The following is a 15,410-nucleotide window of genomic DNA, read 5'->3' on the forward strand; positions in this document are numbered from 1 at the left end:
TGCTGATGAATTAAAACTTCTTTACCCACTTAACTCAAATAAAATAATAATTGAATTACCAAACTTTGTTTTTATTAAGAAAATGCTTGATGTGGAAATGATTGTTTGAAGTTCATAATGTGAGTTCAGGGATCTGGAACGAGATCCAACAAAGCATAAATGTGTTATGTCATTGGAGAGCCAACAGCAACAACAACAACAACAACAACAACAACACGCTCTTCTGATGATATGTCAGATGATCTTTAATTGTGTAAAGAGTTCATTACAGTGAAGCCGGACATCATCTAACAAAGACTTCCACAACATTAATAACCTTCTGTCCGTTCTGCCTGCAGACCAATCAGAGCACGGCTGGGCGTCGCATGGCAACAGGACACGAGTTAGGAGTGACACCCAATAGGAAGTGGGCGGAGCTCAGGTCCAGTGTGTCACTCAGGTGAGACTTAACGAGCTGCAGGTTCATCAGACAACCTCTGAACCTGGAGCTGATTGACAGGCAGTTCTGTTTCACCCCGACTGTATCAGACAGGGAGGGAGAGAGAGAGACAGGTAGGGAGACGGGTAGAGAGAGAGACAGGTTAGTGTCATTAACAGGCCTCATAGTGGTTGAGTCAGCGTTCACTGAGGCGCTGCTCACCTGGAAAGCCTCCCAGGTAAACGGGGTTGTTGGTCTCAGCAGAGGTGGATTGTGGGTAAGGGTTGGTGGTGGTGTAGCTCCGCCGGTCCACAGTCAGACTCAGGGTGTGTTTGGTCTTACTGGCCAGCAGGTGGTGCCACCGCCCGTCACACAACATGTGACCAACCGAACGCACTGACACTCGCCCCGCCCCGTTATTCACGTTAAACACCACCTGAGGAAACAGTGTTTATATGAGACACACACACACACACACACACACACACAGACACAGACACAGACACAGACACAGACACACACACACACAGACACAGACACACAGACACAAACACACACACACAGACACAGAGAAACAAACACACACAAACACACACACACACACACACACACAGACACAGAGAAACAAACACACACAAACACACACACACAGACACACACACACACAGACACACACACACACACAGACACACACACACACACACCTGTCCATTGATCATCTCCAGTCCGATGGCGTCCACCTTCGCGCTGCTGATTCCCAGAAACACTCCTTCTGATTGGCTCGTTCGAAACTCAAGAGACACCGATACGTCAGAGCCGACCTTATAACCATTAGGCACTGCAAAAACACACACACACACACACACACACACACACACACACACACACACACACACACACACACACACACAGGTGAATATTCAAACCATGTGGCCAGATGAAAGCAGGATGTGTATATATATATATATTGTCTTTGTGTTGGGCTCACTGAGGGCGGCGTATCCACTGCCGTTGAAGTAACTTCCTGTCTGGTCATTGGTGAAACAGGAAGTGACATCGTGCTTCGAGGCCGGCTTGGACAGATCCAACATGGCACCGTTCAGACTGACAGAGCGAACGCAACCTGGAAAACTGCTGCTGGCCTGAGAGACGGAGCGAAGGGACGGGTTAGCAAGCATGGCTCTGTTACTGGGGGATCCAGACTGGGGGATCCAGACTGGGGGATCCAGACTCGGACGTGTCTCACATTAATCCTCCTGGTGGTGTGTGTGTGTGGCAGTCCTCCCAGGTAAAGTCGGTTGTCCACATCCAGCTGGTTTCCTTTGATGGACACGGAGTCCGGACTCGACCCGTCCAACGACACCGACACCGACCGCCGGCTGACCTCGCCGCTCACCTGAGAGACAAAGACAAGGGATCAGAGACAGAAGAAGAAGACATTAGGACATAAAGGTTCATCAGAGACAGAAGAAGACATTAGGACATAAAGGTTCATCAGAGACAGAAGAAGACATTAGGACATAAAGGTTCATCACAGAGACAGAAGAAGACATTAGGACATAAAGGTTCATCACAGAGACAGAAGAAGACATTAGGACATAAAGGTTCATCAGAGACAGAAGAAGACATTAGGACATAAAGGTTCATCACAGAGACAGAATAAGACATTAGGACATAAAGGTTCATCACAGAGACAGAAGAAGACATTAGGACATAAAGGTTCATCAGAGAGACAGAAGAAGACATTAGGACATAAAGGTTCATCAGAGACAGAAGAAGACATTAGGACATAAAGGTTCATCACAGAGACAGAAGAAGACATTAGGACATAAAGGTTCATCAGAGACAGAAGAAGACATTAGGACATAAAGGTTCATCACAGAGACAGAATAAGACATTAGGACATAAAGGTTCATCAGAGAGACAGAAGAAGAAGACATTAGGACATAAAGGTTCATCACAGAGACAGAAGAAGACATTAGGACATAAAGGTTCATCACAGAGACAGAAGAAGAAGACATTAGGACATAAAGGTTCATCACAGAGACAGAATAAGACATTAGGACATAAAGGTTCATCAGAGAGACAGAAGAAGAAGACATTAGGACATAAAGGTTCATCACAGAGACAGAAGAAGAAGACATTAGGACATAAAGGTTCATCACAGAGACAGAATAAGACATTAGGACATAAAGGTTCATCACAGAGACAGAATAAGACATTAGGACATAAAGGTTCATCAGAGAGACAGAAGAAGACATTAGGACATAAAGGTTCATCACAGAGACAGAAGAAGAAGACATTAGGACATAAAGGTTCATCACAGAGACAGAAGAAGACATTAGGACATAAAGGTTCATCACAGAGACAGAAGAAGACATTAGGACATAAAGGTTCATCAGAGAGACAGAAGAAGACATTAGGACATAAAGGTTCATCACAGAGACAGAAGAAGAAGACATTAGGACATAAAGGTTCATCACAGAGACAGAATAAGACATTAGGACATAAAGGTTCATCACAGAGACAGAAGAAGAAGACATTAGGACATAAAGGTTCATCACAGAGACAGAAGAAGACATTAGGACATAAAGGTTCATCAGAGACAGAAGAAGAAGACATTAGGACATAAAGGTTCATCACAGAGACAGAAGAAGACATTAGGACATAAAGGTTCATCAGAGACAGAAGAAGACATTAGGACATAAAGGTTCATCACAGAGACAGAAGAAGAAGACATTAGGACATAAAGGTTCATCAGAGACAGAAGAAGACATTAGGACATAAAGGTTCATCACAGAGACAGAAGAAGAAGACATTAGGACATAAAGGTTCATCACAGAGACAGAAGAAGAAGACATTAGGACATAAAGGTTCATCACAGAGACAGAAGAAGAAGACATTAGGACATAAAGGTTCATCAGAGACAGAAGAAGACATTAGGACATAAATGTTCATCAGAGACAGAAGAAGACATTAGGACATAAAGGTTCATCACAGAGACAGAAGAAGAAGACATTAGGACATAAAGGTTCATCAGAGACAGAAGAAGACATTAGGACATAAAGGTTCATCAGAGACAGAAGAAGACATTAGGACATAAAGGTTCATCAGAGACAGAAGAAGACATTAGGACATAAAGGTTCATCAGAGACAGAAGAAGACATTAGGACATAAAGGTTCATCAGAGACAGAAGAAGACATTAGGACATAAAGGTTCATCACAGAGACAGAAGAAGACATTAGGACATAAAGGTTCATCAGAGAGACAGAAGAAGACATTAGGACATAAAGGTTCATCAGAGACAGAAGAAGACATTAGGACATAAAGGTTCATCAGAGACAGAAGAAGACATTAGGACATAAAGGTTCATCAGAGACAGAAGAAGAAGACATTAGGACATAAAGGTTCATCACAGAGACAGAAGAAGACATTAGGACATAAAGGTTCATCAGAGACAGAAGAAGAAGACATTAGGACATAAAGGTTCATCACAGAGACAGAAGAAGACATTAGGACATAAAGGTTCATCAGAGAGACAGAATAAGACATTAGGACATAAAGGTTCATCAGAGAGACAGAAGAAGACATTAGGACATAAAGGTTCATCACAGAGACAGAAGAAGACATTAGGACATAAAGGTTCATCACAGAGACAGAAGAAGAAGACATTAGGACATAAAGGTTCATCACAGAGACAGAAGAAGACATTAGGACATAAAGGTTCATCACAGAGTCAGAAGAAGAAGACATTAGGACATAAAGGTTCATCAGAGACAGAAGAAGACATTAGGACATAAAGGTTCATCACAGAGACAGAAGAAGACATTAGGACATAAAGGTTCATCAGAGAGACAGAAGAAGAAGACATTAGGACATAAAGGTTCATCACAGAGACAGAAGAAGACATTAGGACATAAAGGTTCATCAGAGAGACAGAAGAAGAAGACATTAGGACATAAAGGTTCATCAGAGACAGAAGAAGACATTAGGACATAAAGGTTCATCACAGAGACAGAAGAAGACATTAGGACATAAAGGTTCATCAGAGAGACAGAAGAAGACATTAGGACATAAAGGTTCATCAGAGACAGAATAAGACATTAGGACATAAAGGTTCATCAGAGACAGAAGAAGACATTAGGACATAAAGGTTCATCAGAGACAGAAGAAGAAGACATTAGGACATAAAGGTTCATCAGAGAGACAGAAGAAGAAGACATTAGGACATAAAGGTTCATCAGAGAGACAGAAGAAGAAGACATTAGGACATAAAGGTTCATCAGAGACAGAAGAAGAAGACATTAGGACATAAAGGTTCATCAGAGACAGAAGAAGACATTAGGACATAAAGGTTCATCAGAGACAGAAGAAGACATTAGGACATAAAGGTTCATCAGAGAGACAGAAGAAGAAGACATTAGGACATAAAGGTTCATCACAGAGACAGAAGAAGACATTAGGACATAAAGGTTCATCACAGAGACAGAAGAAGACATTAGGACATAAAGGTTCATCAGAGAGACAGAAGAAGACATTAGGACATAAAGGTTCATCACAGAGACAGAAGAAGACATTAGGACATAAAGGTTCATCACAGAGACAGAAGAAGACATTAGGACATAAAGGTCCATCACAGTCTAAAGAGACATTAGGACTTCATACTATATGAACTCACAGTGTGCCACTCTCCGTCGTTGATGGCGACATTCGAGGTAATGGAGGCGGGGCCTTTGCCCAGGTCGACTGACATCATCAGTCTCCCAGCAGTCAGTTTGAGGACGACGAAGTCCATCTGTTTGGAGTCGGAGACGAGGAGGACCAACCCTTCCCGAGCTCGGCTTCGAACCGACAACCTCACGGACACGCTGAGGACGAGAGAGACAGGAGAGTCAGGCCGAGAACAACTGTAGACCCACCCCTCTCCGGCGGTAGCCCCGCCCTCTCTGCCTGTAGCCCCGCCCTGTTCATGTCATGGAGACTTACCTTCTTCTGACGGTGTTGGGGCTGATGATGAAGGTCATGTGACTGTGTTTGGACGAACCAAACTGAACCGCTGACGGGAGGAAGGTTGGCTCCGCCTCCGACACGCACTGCATCACACACAGATTGATAATCAATACATACTGAACAATGTTCATCAACCAATGATCAATAAAGTGTAAACGTATTTTCACAATAACAAACATATTGATTACCGTTAGTGCTCCAGGTTTCAAGGCACTCAGGTGTGTGGGGGGGGTGACAGGCAGGTGGGCGGGGTCAGGAGTGGGTTCTACATCCTGGTCATCAGGCAGCATCGCCCCCCCTACCTTCTCTTTCAATAGGCAGCTGTCAAGCTCCGCCCCTTCATACCTCACGGCGCCTGATAGGTCGACTAACCTGGAGGGAGCCGCCAAACAAAACAATGAACTAATCAGAGAAAAAAAACTGTGTGTGTGTGTGTGTGTGTGTGTGACACTTACTCTCCGCCCACCACCAGGTGTTGAATGCAGCCTCTGAAGCTTCTGGACAATGCCTGTAATTTCATTGGCAGACGAGACTCCTCCCCCGATGGCAGCCCACCAATGAAGAAAGAGGCTGGAGACAAACGAGACAATCCACCCGACGACAGGGAGACGGATTTCAGGTGTTTCTCGTCCACCTGCACGGACAGAGACCTGCGAGACAGACAGGTAGTATATCAATCAGACTTATCAGGTCAGGTGAGACAGGTGTCTGTTTCCCTGGTAACACCTACTTCCTGTTTATGGTGATGATCACGGCGCGCTTTGTTCCGTCACTGAAGGATCCTCCATCTGCCTTCACCACCGCCACTCTCCGAGTAGCCCCGCCCATCTCACCAAGCTCCGCCTCCACCGCACCTGAGACCAGGTGGACCGACAGGAAGTGCTGTGTACACACACACACACACACACACACAGATAAGACAATCACCATCACACAATGGTACCAGTTACACCTGGTGTACAGGTGTGTCACATGACCCGTCTGTCTCACCTGTCTCTGTGCTCGCTCGTCACTGAAGACAGCCAGCAGGACTCCTGATTGGTTGTTGGTGGAGAAGGAGAAGAGAAGCTCCGCCTCCTGACCCAGTGATGGAGGATCAATCTGAACGAAGCCTCCGAACACCGACACGCTCCGCACGGCCTGCAGACAAACAAGTACACAAACATGATGCGCACATTATCCAGTAAAACATGTGATCAGGCTCTGATCTCTGATCATGTGACTTTGTAAACTTCAGTTACATTAAGATGTGTTCATGCTCTGCTCAGTGAACATGAGTACTGAAGGTAAATGATAATGTTCTCCTGATGCGTTCAGGCTCCGCTCAGTGAACATGAGTACTGGCTGAAGGTAAATGATAACGTTCTCATGATGCCTTCAGGCTCCGCTCAGTGAACATGAGTACTGGCTAAAGGTAAATGATAACGTTCTCATGATGCGTTCAGGCTCCGCTCAGTGAACATGAGTACTGGCTGAAGGTAAATCATAACGTTCTCATGATGCCTTCAGGCTCCGCTCAGTGAACATGAGTACTGGCTGAAGGTAAATCATAACGTTCTCATGATGCGTTCAGGCTCTGCTCAGTGAACATGAGTACTGGCTGAAGGTAAATCATAACGTTCTCATGATGCCTTCAGGCTCCGCTCAGTGAACATGAGTACTGGCTGAAGGTAAATCATAACGTTCTCATGATGCCTTCAGGCTCCGCTCAGTGAACATGAGTACTGGCTGAAGGTAAATCATAACGTTCTCATGATGCCTTCAGGCTCCGCTCAGTGAACATGAGTACTGGCTGAAGGTAAATCATAACGTTCTCATGATGCGTTCAGGCTCTGCTCAGTGAACATGAGTACTGGCTAAAGGTAAATCATAACGTTCTCATGATGCCTTCAGGCTCCGCTCAGTGAACATGAGTACTGGCTGAAGGTAAATCATAACGTTCTCATGATGCCTTCAGGCTCCGCTCAGTGAACATGAGTACTGGCTGAAGGTAAATCATAACGTTCTCATGATGCCTTCAGGCTCCGCTCAGTGAACATGAGTACTGGCTGAAGGTAAATGATAACGTTCTCATGATGCGTTCAAGCTCCGCTCAGTGAACATGAGTACTGGCTGAAGGTAAATCATAACGTTCTCATGATGGCTTCAGGCTCCGCTCAGTGAACATGAGTACTGGCTGAAGGTAAATGATAACGTTCTCATGATGCGTTCAGGCTCTGCTCAGTGAACATGAGTACTGGCTGAAGGTAAATCATAACGTTCTCATGATGCGTTCAAGCTCCGCTCAGTGAACATGAGTACTGGCTGAAGGTAAATGATAACGTTCTCATGATGCGTTCAGGCTCTGCTCAGTGAACATGAGTACTGGCTGAAGGTAAATCATAACGTTCTCATGATGCCTTCAGGCTCCGCTCAGTGAACATGAGTACTGGCTGAAGGTAAATCATAACGTTCTCATGATGCGTTCAGGCTCTGCTCAGTGAACATGAGTACTGGCTGAAGGTAAATCATAACGTTCTCATGATGCGTTCAGGCTCTGCTCAGTGAACATGAGTACTGGCTGAAGTAAATGATAATGTTCTCATGATGCGTTCAGGCTCTGCTCAGTGAACATGAGTACTAACTGAAGGTAAATGATAACGTTCTCATGATGCGTTCAGGCTCTGCTCAGTGAACATGAGTACTGGCTGAAGGTACATGATAACGTTCTCATGATGCGTTCAGGCTCTGCTCAGTGAACATGAGTACTGGCTGAAGGTACATGATAACGTTCTCATGATGCGTTCAGGCTCTGCTCAGTGAACATGAGTACTGGCTGAAGGTAAATGATAACGTTCTCATGATGCCTTCAGGCTCCGCTCAGTGAACATGAGTACTGGCTGAAGGTAAATCATAACGTTCTCATGATGCGTTCAGGCTCTGCTCAGTGAACATGAGTACTGGCTGAAGGTACATGATAACGTTCTCATGATGCGTTCAGGCTCTGCTCAGTGAACATGAGTACTGGCTGAAGGTAAATGATAACGTTCTCATGATGCGTTCAGGCTCTGCTCAGTGAACATGAGTACTGGCTGAAGGTACATGATAACGTTCTCATGATGCGTTCAGGTGTAACATGAATATAAAATAGATATTAGATAGATGATTAGCCTTCAGAAAATAATGATTAGAAAATAATGTCTTTCATTTACTTATCATTTGAATTTAGTGTCTTTATGAAGGAAACAACTTCTATAAATTACTATAACAAAAGTAAAAGTACAACATTTAGGATATTTGATGGTTTACAGACTTTTGGGACAATAAATACATAAATAGTTGTTGACAAGCTGCAGTAATCAAACCACAATATAATAATATAATAATAAATAATATCCCTAAAGAGCCTTGAGGACCCCAGAGGTGGGAGGGGCCTTGGTGGTAGAACCGCCTGATTGGCTGACGGGTATTACCTCGAGGACGCAGCCCTTCCTGACCCCGAAGGCGTCCCTCAGGAGGTCGAAGTTGGACCGAGCGATCTCCACGTTCTTCATGCAGCCCACGTAGGACCTGGAGACCACCTGTCGCCTAGCAACCGCATGGACAGAGTTATTAGCGCATAAGGTCATCTCCTGTGACATCACCGTCTGCACCTGGTGACGGCACGGACTCACCTGATTGGTCGAGAGGCAGGAAGTCCTCCAATATAGATCGGGTCCAAGTCGGAGCGGTTCAGGTCGGAGGCCGTTCCAGGAGACTCCGCCTCCAACACCTCCTTGTTTGATGATTGGTCGGCTGCCATGATGGACAGGTAACCTGGGCACACAGCAGTATTAGTACTACCAAACACAGCAGTATTAGTACTACACAGCAGTATTAGTACTACCAAACACTGCAGTATTAGTACTACCAAACAATGCAGTATTAGTACTACACAGCAGTATTAGTACTACCAAACACTGCAGTATTAGTACTACCAAACACTGCAGTATTAGTACTACCAAACACAGCAGTATTAGTACTACACAGCAGTATTAGTACTACCAAACACTGCAGTATTAGTACTACCAAACACAGCAGTATTAGTACTACACAGCAGTATTAGTACTACCAAACACTGCAGTATTAGTACTACCAAACACAGCAGTATTAGTACTACACAGCAGTATTAGTACTACCAAACACAGCAGTATTAGTACTACCAAACACAGCAGTATTAGTACTACCAAACACAGCAGTATTAGTACTACCAAACACTGCAGTATTAGTACTACCAAACACTGCAGTATTAGTACTACCAAACAAAGCAGTATTAGTACTACACAGCAGTATTAGTACTACCAAACACTGCAGTATTAGTACTACCAAACACAGCAGTATTAGTACTACACAGCAGTATTAGTACTACCAAACACAGCAGTATTAGTACTACCAAACACAGCAGTATTAGTACTACACAGCAGTATTAGTACTACCAAACACTGCAGTATTAGTACTACCAAACACAGCAGTATTAGTACTACACAGCAGTATTAGTACTACACAGCAGTATTAGTACTACCAAACACAGCAGTATTAGTACTACACAGCAGTATTAGTACTACACAGCAGTATTAGTACTACCAAACACTGCAGTATTAGTACTACCAAACACAGCAGTATTAGTACTACACAGCAGTATTAGTACTACCAAACACTGCAGTATTAGTACTACCAAACACTGCAGTATTAGTACTACCAAACACTGCAGTATTAGTACTACCAAACAAAGCAGTATTAGTACTACACAGCAGTATTAGTACTACCAAACACTGCAGTATTAGTACTACCAAACACAGCAGTATTAGTACTACCAAACACAGCAGTATTAGTACTACACAGCAGTATTAGTACTACCAAACACTGCAGTATTAGTACTACCAAACAAAGCAGTATTAGTACTACACAGCAGTATTAGTACTACCAAACACAGCAGTATTAGTACTACCAAACACAGCAGTATTAGTACTACACAGCAGTATTAGTACTACCAAACACAGCAGTATTAGTACTACACAGCAGTATTAGTACTACCAAACACTGCAGTATTAGTACTACCAAACAAAGCAGTATTAGTACTACACAGCAGTATTAGTACTACCAAACACAGCAGTATTAGTACTACACAGCAGTATTAGTACTACCAAACACAGCAGTATTAGTACTACACAGCAGTATTAGTACTACCAAACACTGCAGTATTAGTACTACCAAACAAAGCAGTATTAGTACTACACAGCAGTATTAGTACTACCAAACACTGCAGTATTAGTACTACCAAACAAAGCAGTATTAGTACTACACAGCAGTATTAGTACTACCAAACACAGCAGTATTAGTACTACACAGCAGTATTAGTACTACCAAACACTGCAGTATTAGTACTACCAAACACAGCAGTATTAGTACTACACAGCAGTATTAGTACTACCAAACACAGCAGTATTAGTACTACACAGCAGTATTAGTACTACCAAACACAGCAGTATTAGTACTACACAGCAGTATTAGTACTACCAAACACTGCAGTATTAGTACTACCAAACACAGCAGTATTAGTACTACACAGCAGTATTAGTACTACCAAACACAGCAGTATTAGTACTACCAAACACAGCAGTATTAGTACTACCAAACACAGCAGTATTAGTACTACACAGCAGTATTAGTACTACCAAACACTGCAGTATTAGTACTACCAAACACAGCAGTATTAGTACTACCAAACACAGCAGTATTAGTACTACCAAACACAGCAGTATTAGTACTACCAAACACAGCAGTATTAGTACTACCAAACACAGCAGTATTAGTACTACCAAACTCTCCCCCCGAGGCCGGCTGCAGTAACAGTACCAGACCTTCACAGTAGTATTGCAGTACTTTAGCAGTAGTACCTTTGCGTTTGCTCCTCTGCAGTGTGATCTTGTACCAGACTCCGGTGTTGTACTTCCTTTTGGAGGTCAGGATCAGAGCACCTGAGCCAAGGTCGAAGGTCAGACGGACACGGCCCTCCACCAACTCCATGGACAGGAAGTCCCTCTGTAGGAGGCAGGAAGTGAGGTCATGTCTCTATCTGCTTCCCAATAAGAGCTCAGCAGGAAGTGAATGTGTGTGTGTGTCGTACAGTGTTGTTGGAGGCCAGGTAGAGCAGTAACCCGCCCGGCGACAGCGTTTTAAACAGAAGGACGATGGAGGTGGAGGTCGCTCGCAGAGACTTCTGGACCAATGAGAATCCAGATCCATCAAAGTGGAAGGAGGTCTCCTCTGCCTGGGGACTGAGCAACAGACAGGTGAAATCAGAGACCTAGAGACAGACGGGTAGAGACAGACGGGTGGAGAGAGACGGGTGGAGACAGACGGGTAGAGACAGACGGGTAGAGACAGACGGGTAGAGACAGACTGGTAGAGACAGATGAGTAGAGACAGACGGGTCGAGACAGATGGGTAGAGACAGATGGGTGGAGAAAGACAGGAGGACAAAGACGAGTAGAGACAGACGGGTGGAGACAGATGGGTAGAGACAGACAAGTAGAGACAGATGAATAGAGACAGACGGGTAGAGACAGACGGGTAGAGACAGACGGGTAGAGAAAGACAGGAGGACAAAGACGAGTAGGTAGAGAGAGACGAGTAGAGACAGACGGGTGGAGAGAGATGGGTAGAGACAGACAGGTATAGACAGACTGGTAGAGACAGACGGGTAGAGACAGACTGGTAGAGACAGACCAGTAGAGACAGACAGGTATAGACAGACTGGTAGAGACAGACAGGTAGAGAGAGACAGGTAGAGAGGGACGGATAGAGAGAGACGGGTAGAGACAGACCAGTAGAGACAGATAGGTAGAGAGAGACAGGTAGAGAGAGACAGGTATAGACAGACCAGTAGAGACAGACTGGTAGAGACAGACAGGTAGAGAGAGACAGGTAGAGAGAGACGGGTAGAGACAGACCAGTAGAGACAGACAGGTAGAGACAGACTGGCAGCTTTAACAGAGAGCAGATGTGACCTACAGGTGCAGCATCACACCTGTGGGCGTACCACCTCCTCCTCCACCTGAGGGCGTACCACCTCCTCCTCCACCTGAGGACGTACCACCTCCTCCTCCACCTGAGGGCGTACCACCTCCTCCTCCACCTGAGGGCGTACCACCTCCTCCTCCACCTGAGGACGTACCACCTCCTCCTCCACCTGAGGGCGTACCACCTCCTCCTCCACCTGTGGACGTACCACCTCCTCCTCCACCTGAGGGCGTACCACCTCCTCCTCCACCTGAGGACGTACCACCTCCTCCTCCACCTGAGGGCGTACCACCTCCTCCTCCACCTGTGGGCGTACCACCTCCTCCTCCACCTGAGGACGTACCACCTCCTCCTCCACCTGAGGGCGTACCACCTCCTCCTCCACCTGAGGACGTACCACCTCCTCCTCCACCTGAGGGCGTACCACCTCCTCCTCCACCTGTGGGCGTACCACCTCCTCCTCCACCTGAGGACGTACCACCTCCTCCTCCACCTGTGGGCGTACCACCTCCTCCTCCACCTGAGGGCGTACCACCTCCTCCTCCACCTGAGGACGTACCACCTCCTCCTCCACCTGAGGGCGTACCACCTCCTCCTCCACCTGTGGGCGTACCACCTCCTCCTCCACCTGAGGGCGTACCACCTCCTCCTCCACCTGAGGGCGTACCACCTCCTCCTCCACCTGTGGGCGTACCACCTCCTCCTCCACCTGAGGACGTACCACCTCCTCCTCCACCTGAGGGCGTACCACCTCCTCCTCCACCTGTGGGCGTACCACCTCCTCCTCCACCTGAGGGCGTACCACCTCCTCCTCCACCTGTGGGCGTACCACCTCCTCCTCCACCTGTGGGCGTACCACCTCCTCCTCCACCTGAGGGTGTACCACCTCCTCCTCCACCGGTGGGCGTACCACCTCCTCCTCCACCTGAGGGCGTACCACCTCCTCCTCCACCTGTGGGCGTACCACCTCCTCCTCCACCTGATGGCGTACCACCTCCTCCTCCACCTGTGGGCGTACCACCTCCTCCTCCACCTGAGGGTGTACCACCTCCTCCTCCACCGGTGGGCGTCCTCCACCTGAGGACGTACCACCTGAGGACGTACCACCTCCTCCTCCACCTGAGGGCGTACCACCTCCTCCTCCACCTGAGGACGTACCACCTGCTCCTCCACCTGTGGGCGTACCACCTGAGGACGTACCACCTCCTCCTCCACCTGAGGGTGTACCACCTCCTCCTCCACCTGAGGACTTACCACCTCCTCCTCCACCTGTGGGCGTACCACCTCCTCCTCCACCTGAGGGTGTACCACCTCCTCCTCCACCTGTGGGCGTACCACCTCCTCCTCCACCTGAGGGTGTACCACCTCCTCCTCCACCTGAGGACGTACCACCTGCTCCTCCACCTGAGGGCGTACCACCTCCTCCTCCACCTGAGGGCGTACCACCTGAGGACGTACCACCTCCTCCTCCACCTGAGGGCGTACCACCTCCTCCTCCACCTGAGGACGTACCACCTGAGGACGTACCACCTCCTCCTCCACCTGAGGGCGTACCACCTCCTCCACCTGAGGACGTTCCACCTGTGGGCGTACCACCTGAGGACGTACCACCTCCTCCTCCACCTGAGGGCGTACCACCTCCTCCTCCACCTGAGGGTGTACCACCTGCTCCTCCACCTGAGGACGTACCACCTGCTCCTCCACCTGAGGACGTACCACCTCCTCCTCCACCTGAGGGCGTACCACCTGAGGACGTACCACCTCCTCCTCCACCTGTGGGCGTACCACCTGAGGACGTACCACCTCCTCCTCCACCTGAGGGCGTACCACCTCCTCCTCCACCTGAGGACGTACCACCTGCTCCTCCACCTGTGGGTGTACCACCTCCTCCTCCACCTGAGGACGTACCACCTCCTCCTCCACCTGAGGGTGTACCACCTGCTCCTCCACCTGTGGGCGTACCACCTCCTCCTCCACCTGAGGACGTACCACCTCCTCCTCCACCTGAGGGTGTACCACCTGCTCCTCCACCTGTGGGCGTACCACCTCCTCCTCCACCTGAGGACGTACCACCTACTTCACCACCTGATGGCGTACCACCTCCTCCTCCACCTGAGGACGTACCACCTGCTCCTCCACCTGAGGGTGTACCACCTCCTCCTCCACCTGAGGACGTACCACCTCCTCCTCCACCCGAGGGCGTACCACCTGAGGACGTACCACCTCCTCCTCCACCTGAGGACGTACCACCTCCTCCTCCACCTGAGGACGTACCACCTCCTCCTCCACCTGAGGGCGTACCACCTGAGGACGTACCACCTCCTCCTCCACCTGAGGACGTACCACCTCCTCCTCCACCCGAGGGCGTACCACCTGAGGACGTACCACCTCCTCCTCCACCTGAGGGTGTACCACCTCCTCCTCCACCCGAGGGTGGACCACCTCCTCCTCCACCTGAGGACGTACCACCTCCTCCTCCACCCGAGGGTGGACCACCTCCTCCTCCACCTGAGGACGTACCACCTCCTCCTCCACCCGAGGGTGGACCACCTCCTCCTCCACCTGAGGACGTACCACCTCCTCCTCCACCCGAGGGTGGACCACCTCCTCCTCCACCTGAGGACGTACCACCTCCTCCTCCACCTGAGGACGTACCTGCTGAAGCAGCCTCCACACTGCCCTTCTCTGCTGTCGTAGCTCCACAGGCCGACGTTCCTCTCGTTGAGCGACACTTCGCCCAAACATCCCTGGAAGGTGGAGGAGCGCAGCTCTGCAGGGCTCTAACATCACACACACACACACACACACACACACACACACGCACACACACAGTCATCACCTGTTCACCTGCACACACACTTGTACACTTTGTGTGTGTGTGTGTGTGTGTGTGTGTGTGTGTGTGTGTGTGTGTGTGTGTGTGTGTTACCTGGATGTGGG

The 15,410-nt window shown here is 48.1% G+C and overlaps 1 protein-coding gene across 1 annotated transcript in view; it reads right to left on the reverse strand.

Moving 5' to 3' along the window:
* Positions 1 to 343: 343 nt before the first annotated feature.
* Positions 344 to 15,410, reverse strand: part of lama1 (laminin, alpha 1) — a 76,261-nt gene continuing 61,194 nt past the window's right edge. Inside the window, exons 48-64 of the mRNA XM_034560689.1 lie at positions 15,400 to 15,410; positions 15,126 to 15,250; positions 11,575 to 11,725; positions 11,345 to 11,489; positions 9,083 to 9,224; positions 8,882 to 8,996; positions 6,420 to 6,569; positions 6,160 to 6,311; positions 5,885 to 6,079; positions 5,618 to 5,801; positions 5,406 to 5,512; positions 5,098 to 5,287; positions 1,665 to 1,814; positions 1,407 to 1,560; positions 1,123 to 1,256; positions 641 to 854; positions 344 to 519 (exon numbers count right to left, since the gene is read on the reverse strand). The exon at positions 15,400 to 15,410 is cut by the window's right edge and continues 143 nt beyond it. Coding sequence (XP_034416580.1) covers positions 344 to 519; positions 641 to 854; positions 1,123 to 1,256; positions 1,407 to 1,560; positions 1,665 to 1,814; positions 5,098 to 5,287; positions 5,406 to 5,512; positions 5,618 to 5,801; positions 5,885 to 6,079; positions 6,160 to 6,311; positions 6,420 to 6,569; positions 8,882 to 8,996; positions 9,083 to 9,224; positions 11,345 to 11,489; positions 11,575 to 11,725; positions 15,126 to 15,250; positions 15,400 to 15,410 — 2,495 coding nt within the window. The remainder of the gene's footprint in view (positions 520 to 640; positions 855 to 1,122; positions 1,257 to 1,406; positions 1,561 to 1,664; positions 1,815 to 5,097; positions 5,288 to 5,405; positions 5,513 to 5,617; positions 5,802 to 5,884; positions 6,080 to 6,159; positions 6,312 to 6,419; positions 6,570 to 8,881; positions 8,997 to 9,082; positions 9,225 to 11,344; positions 11,490 to 11,574; positions 11,726 to 15,125; positions 15,251 to 15,399) is intronic.

Source organism: Cyclopterus lumpus, chromosome 20 (genome assembly GCF_009769545.1).
Source record: "Cyclopterus lumpus isolate fCycLum1 chromosome 20, fCycLum1.pri, whole genome shotgun sequence".
In the NCBI taxonomy this organism is placed as follows: domain Eukaryota; kingdom Metazoa; phylum Chordata; class Actinopteri; order Perciformes; family Cyclopteridae; genus Cyclopterus; species Cyclopterus lumpus.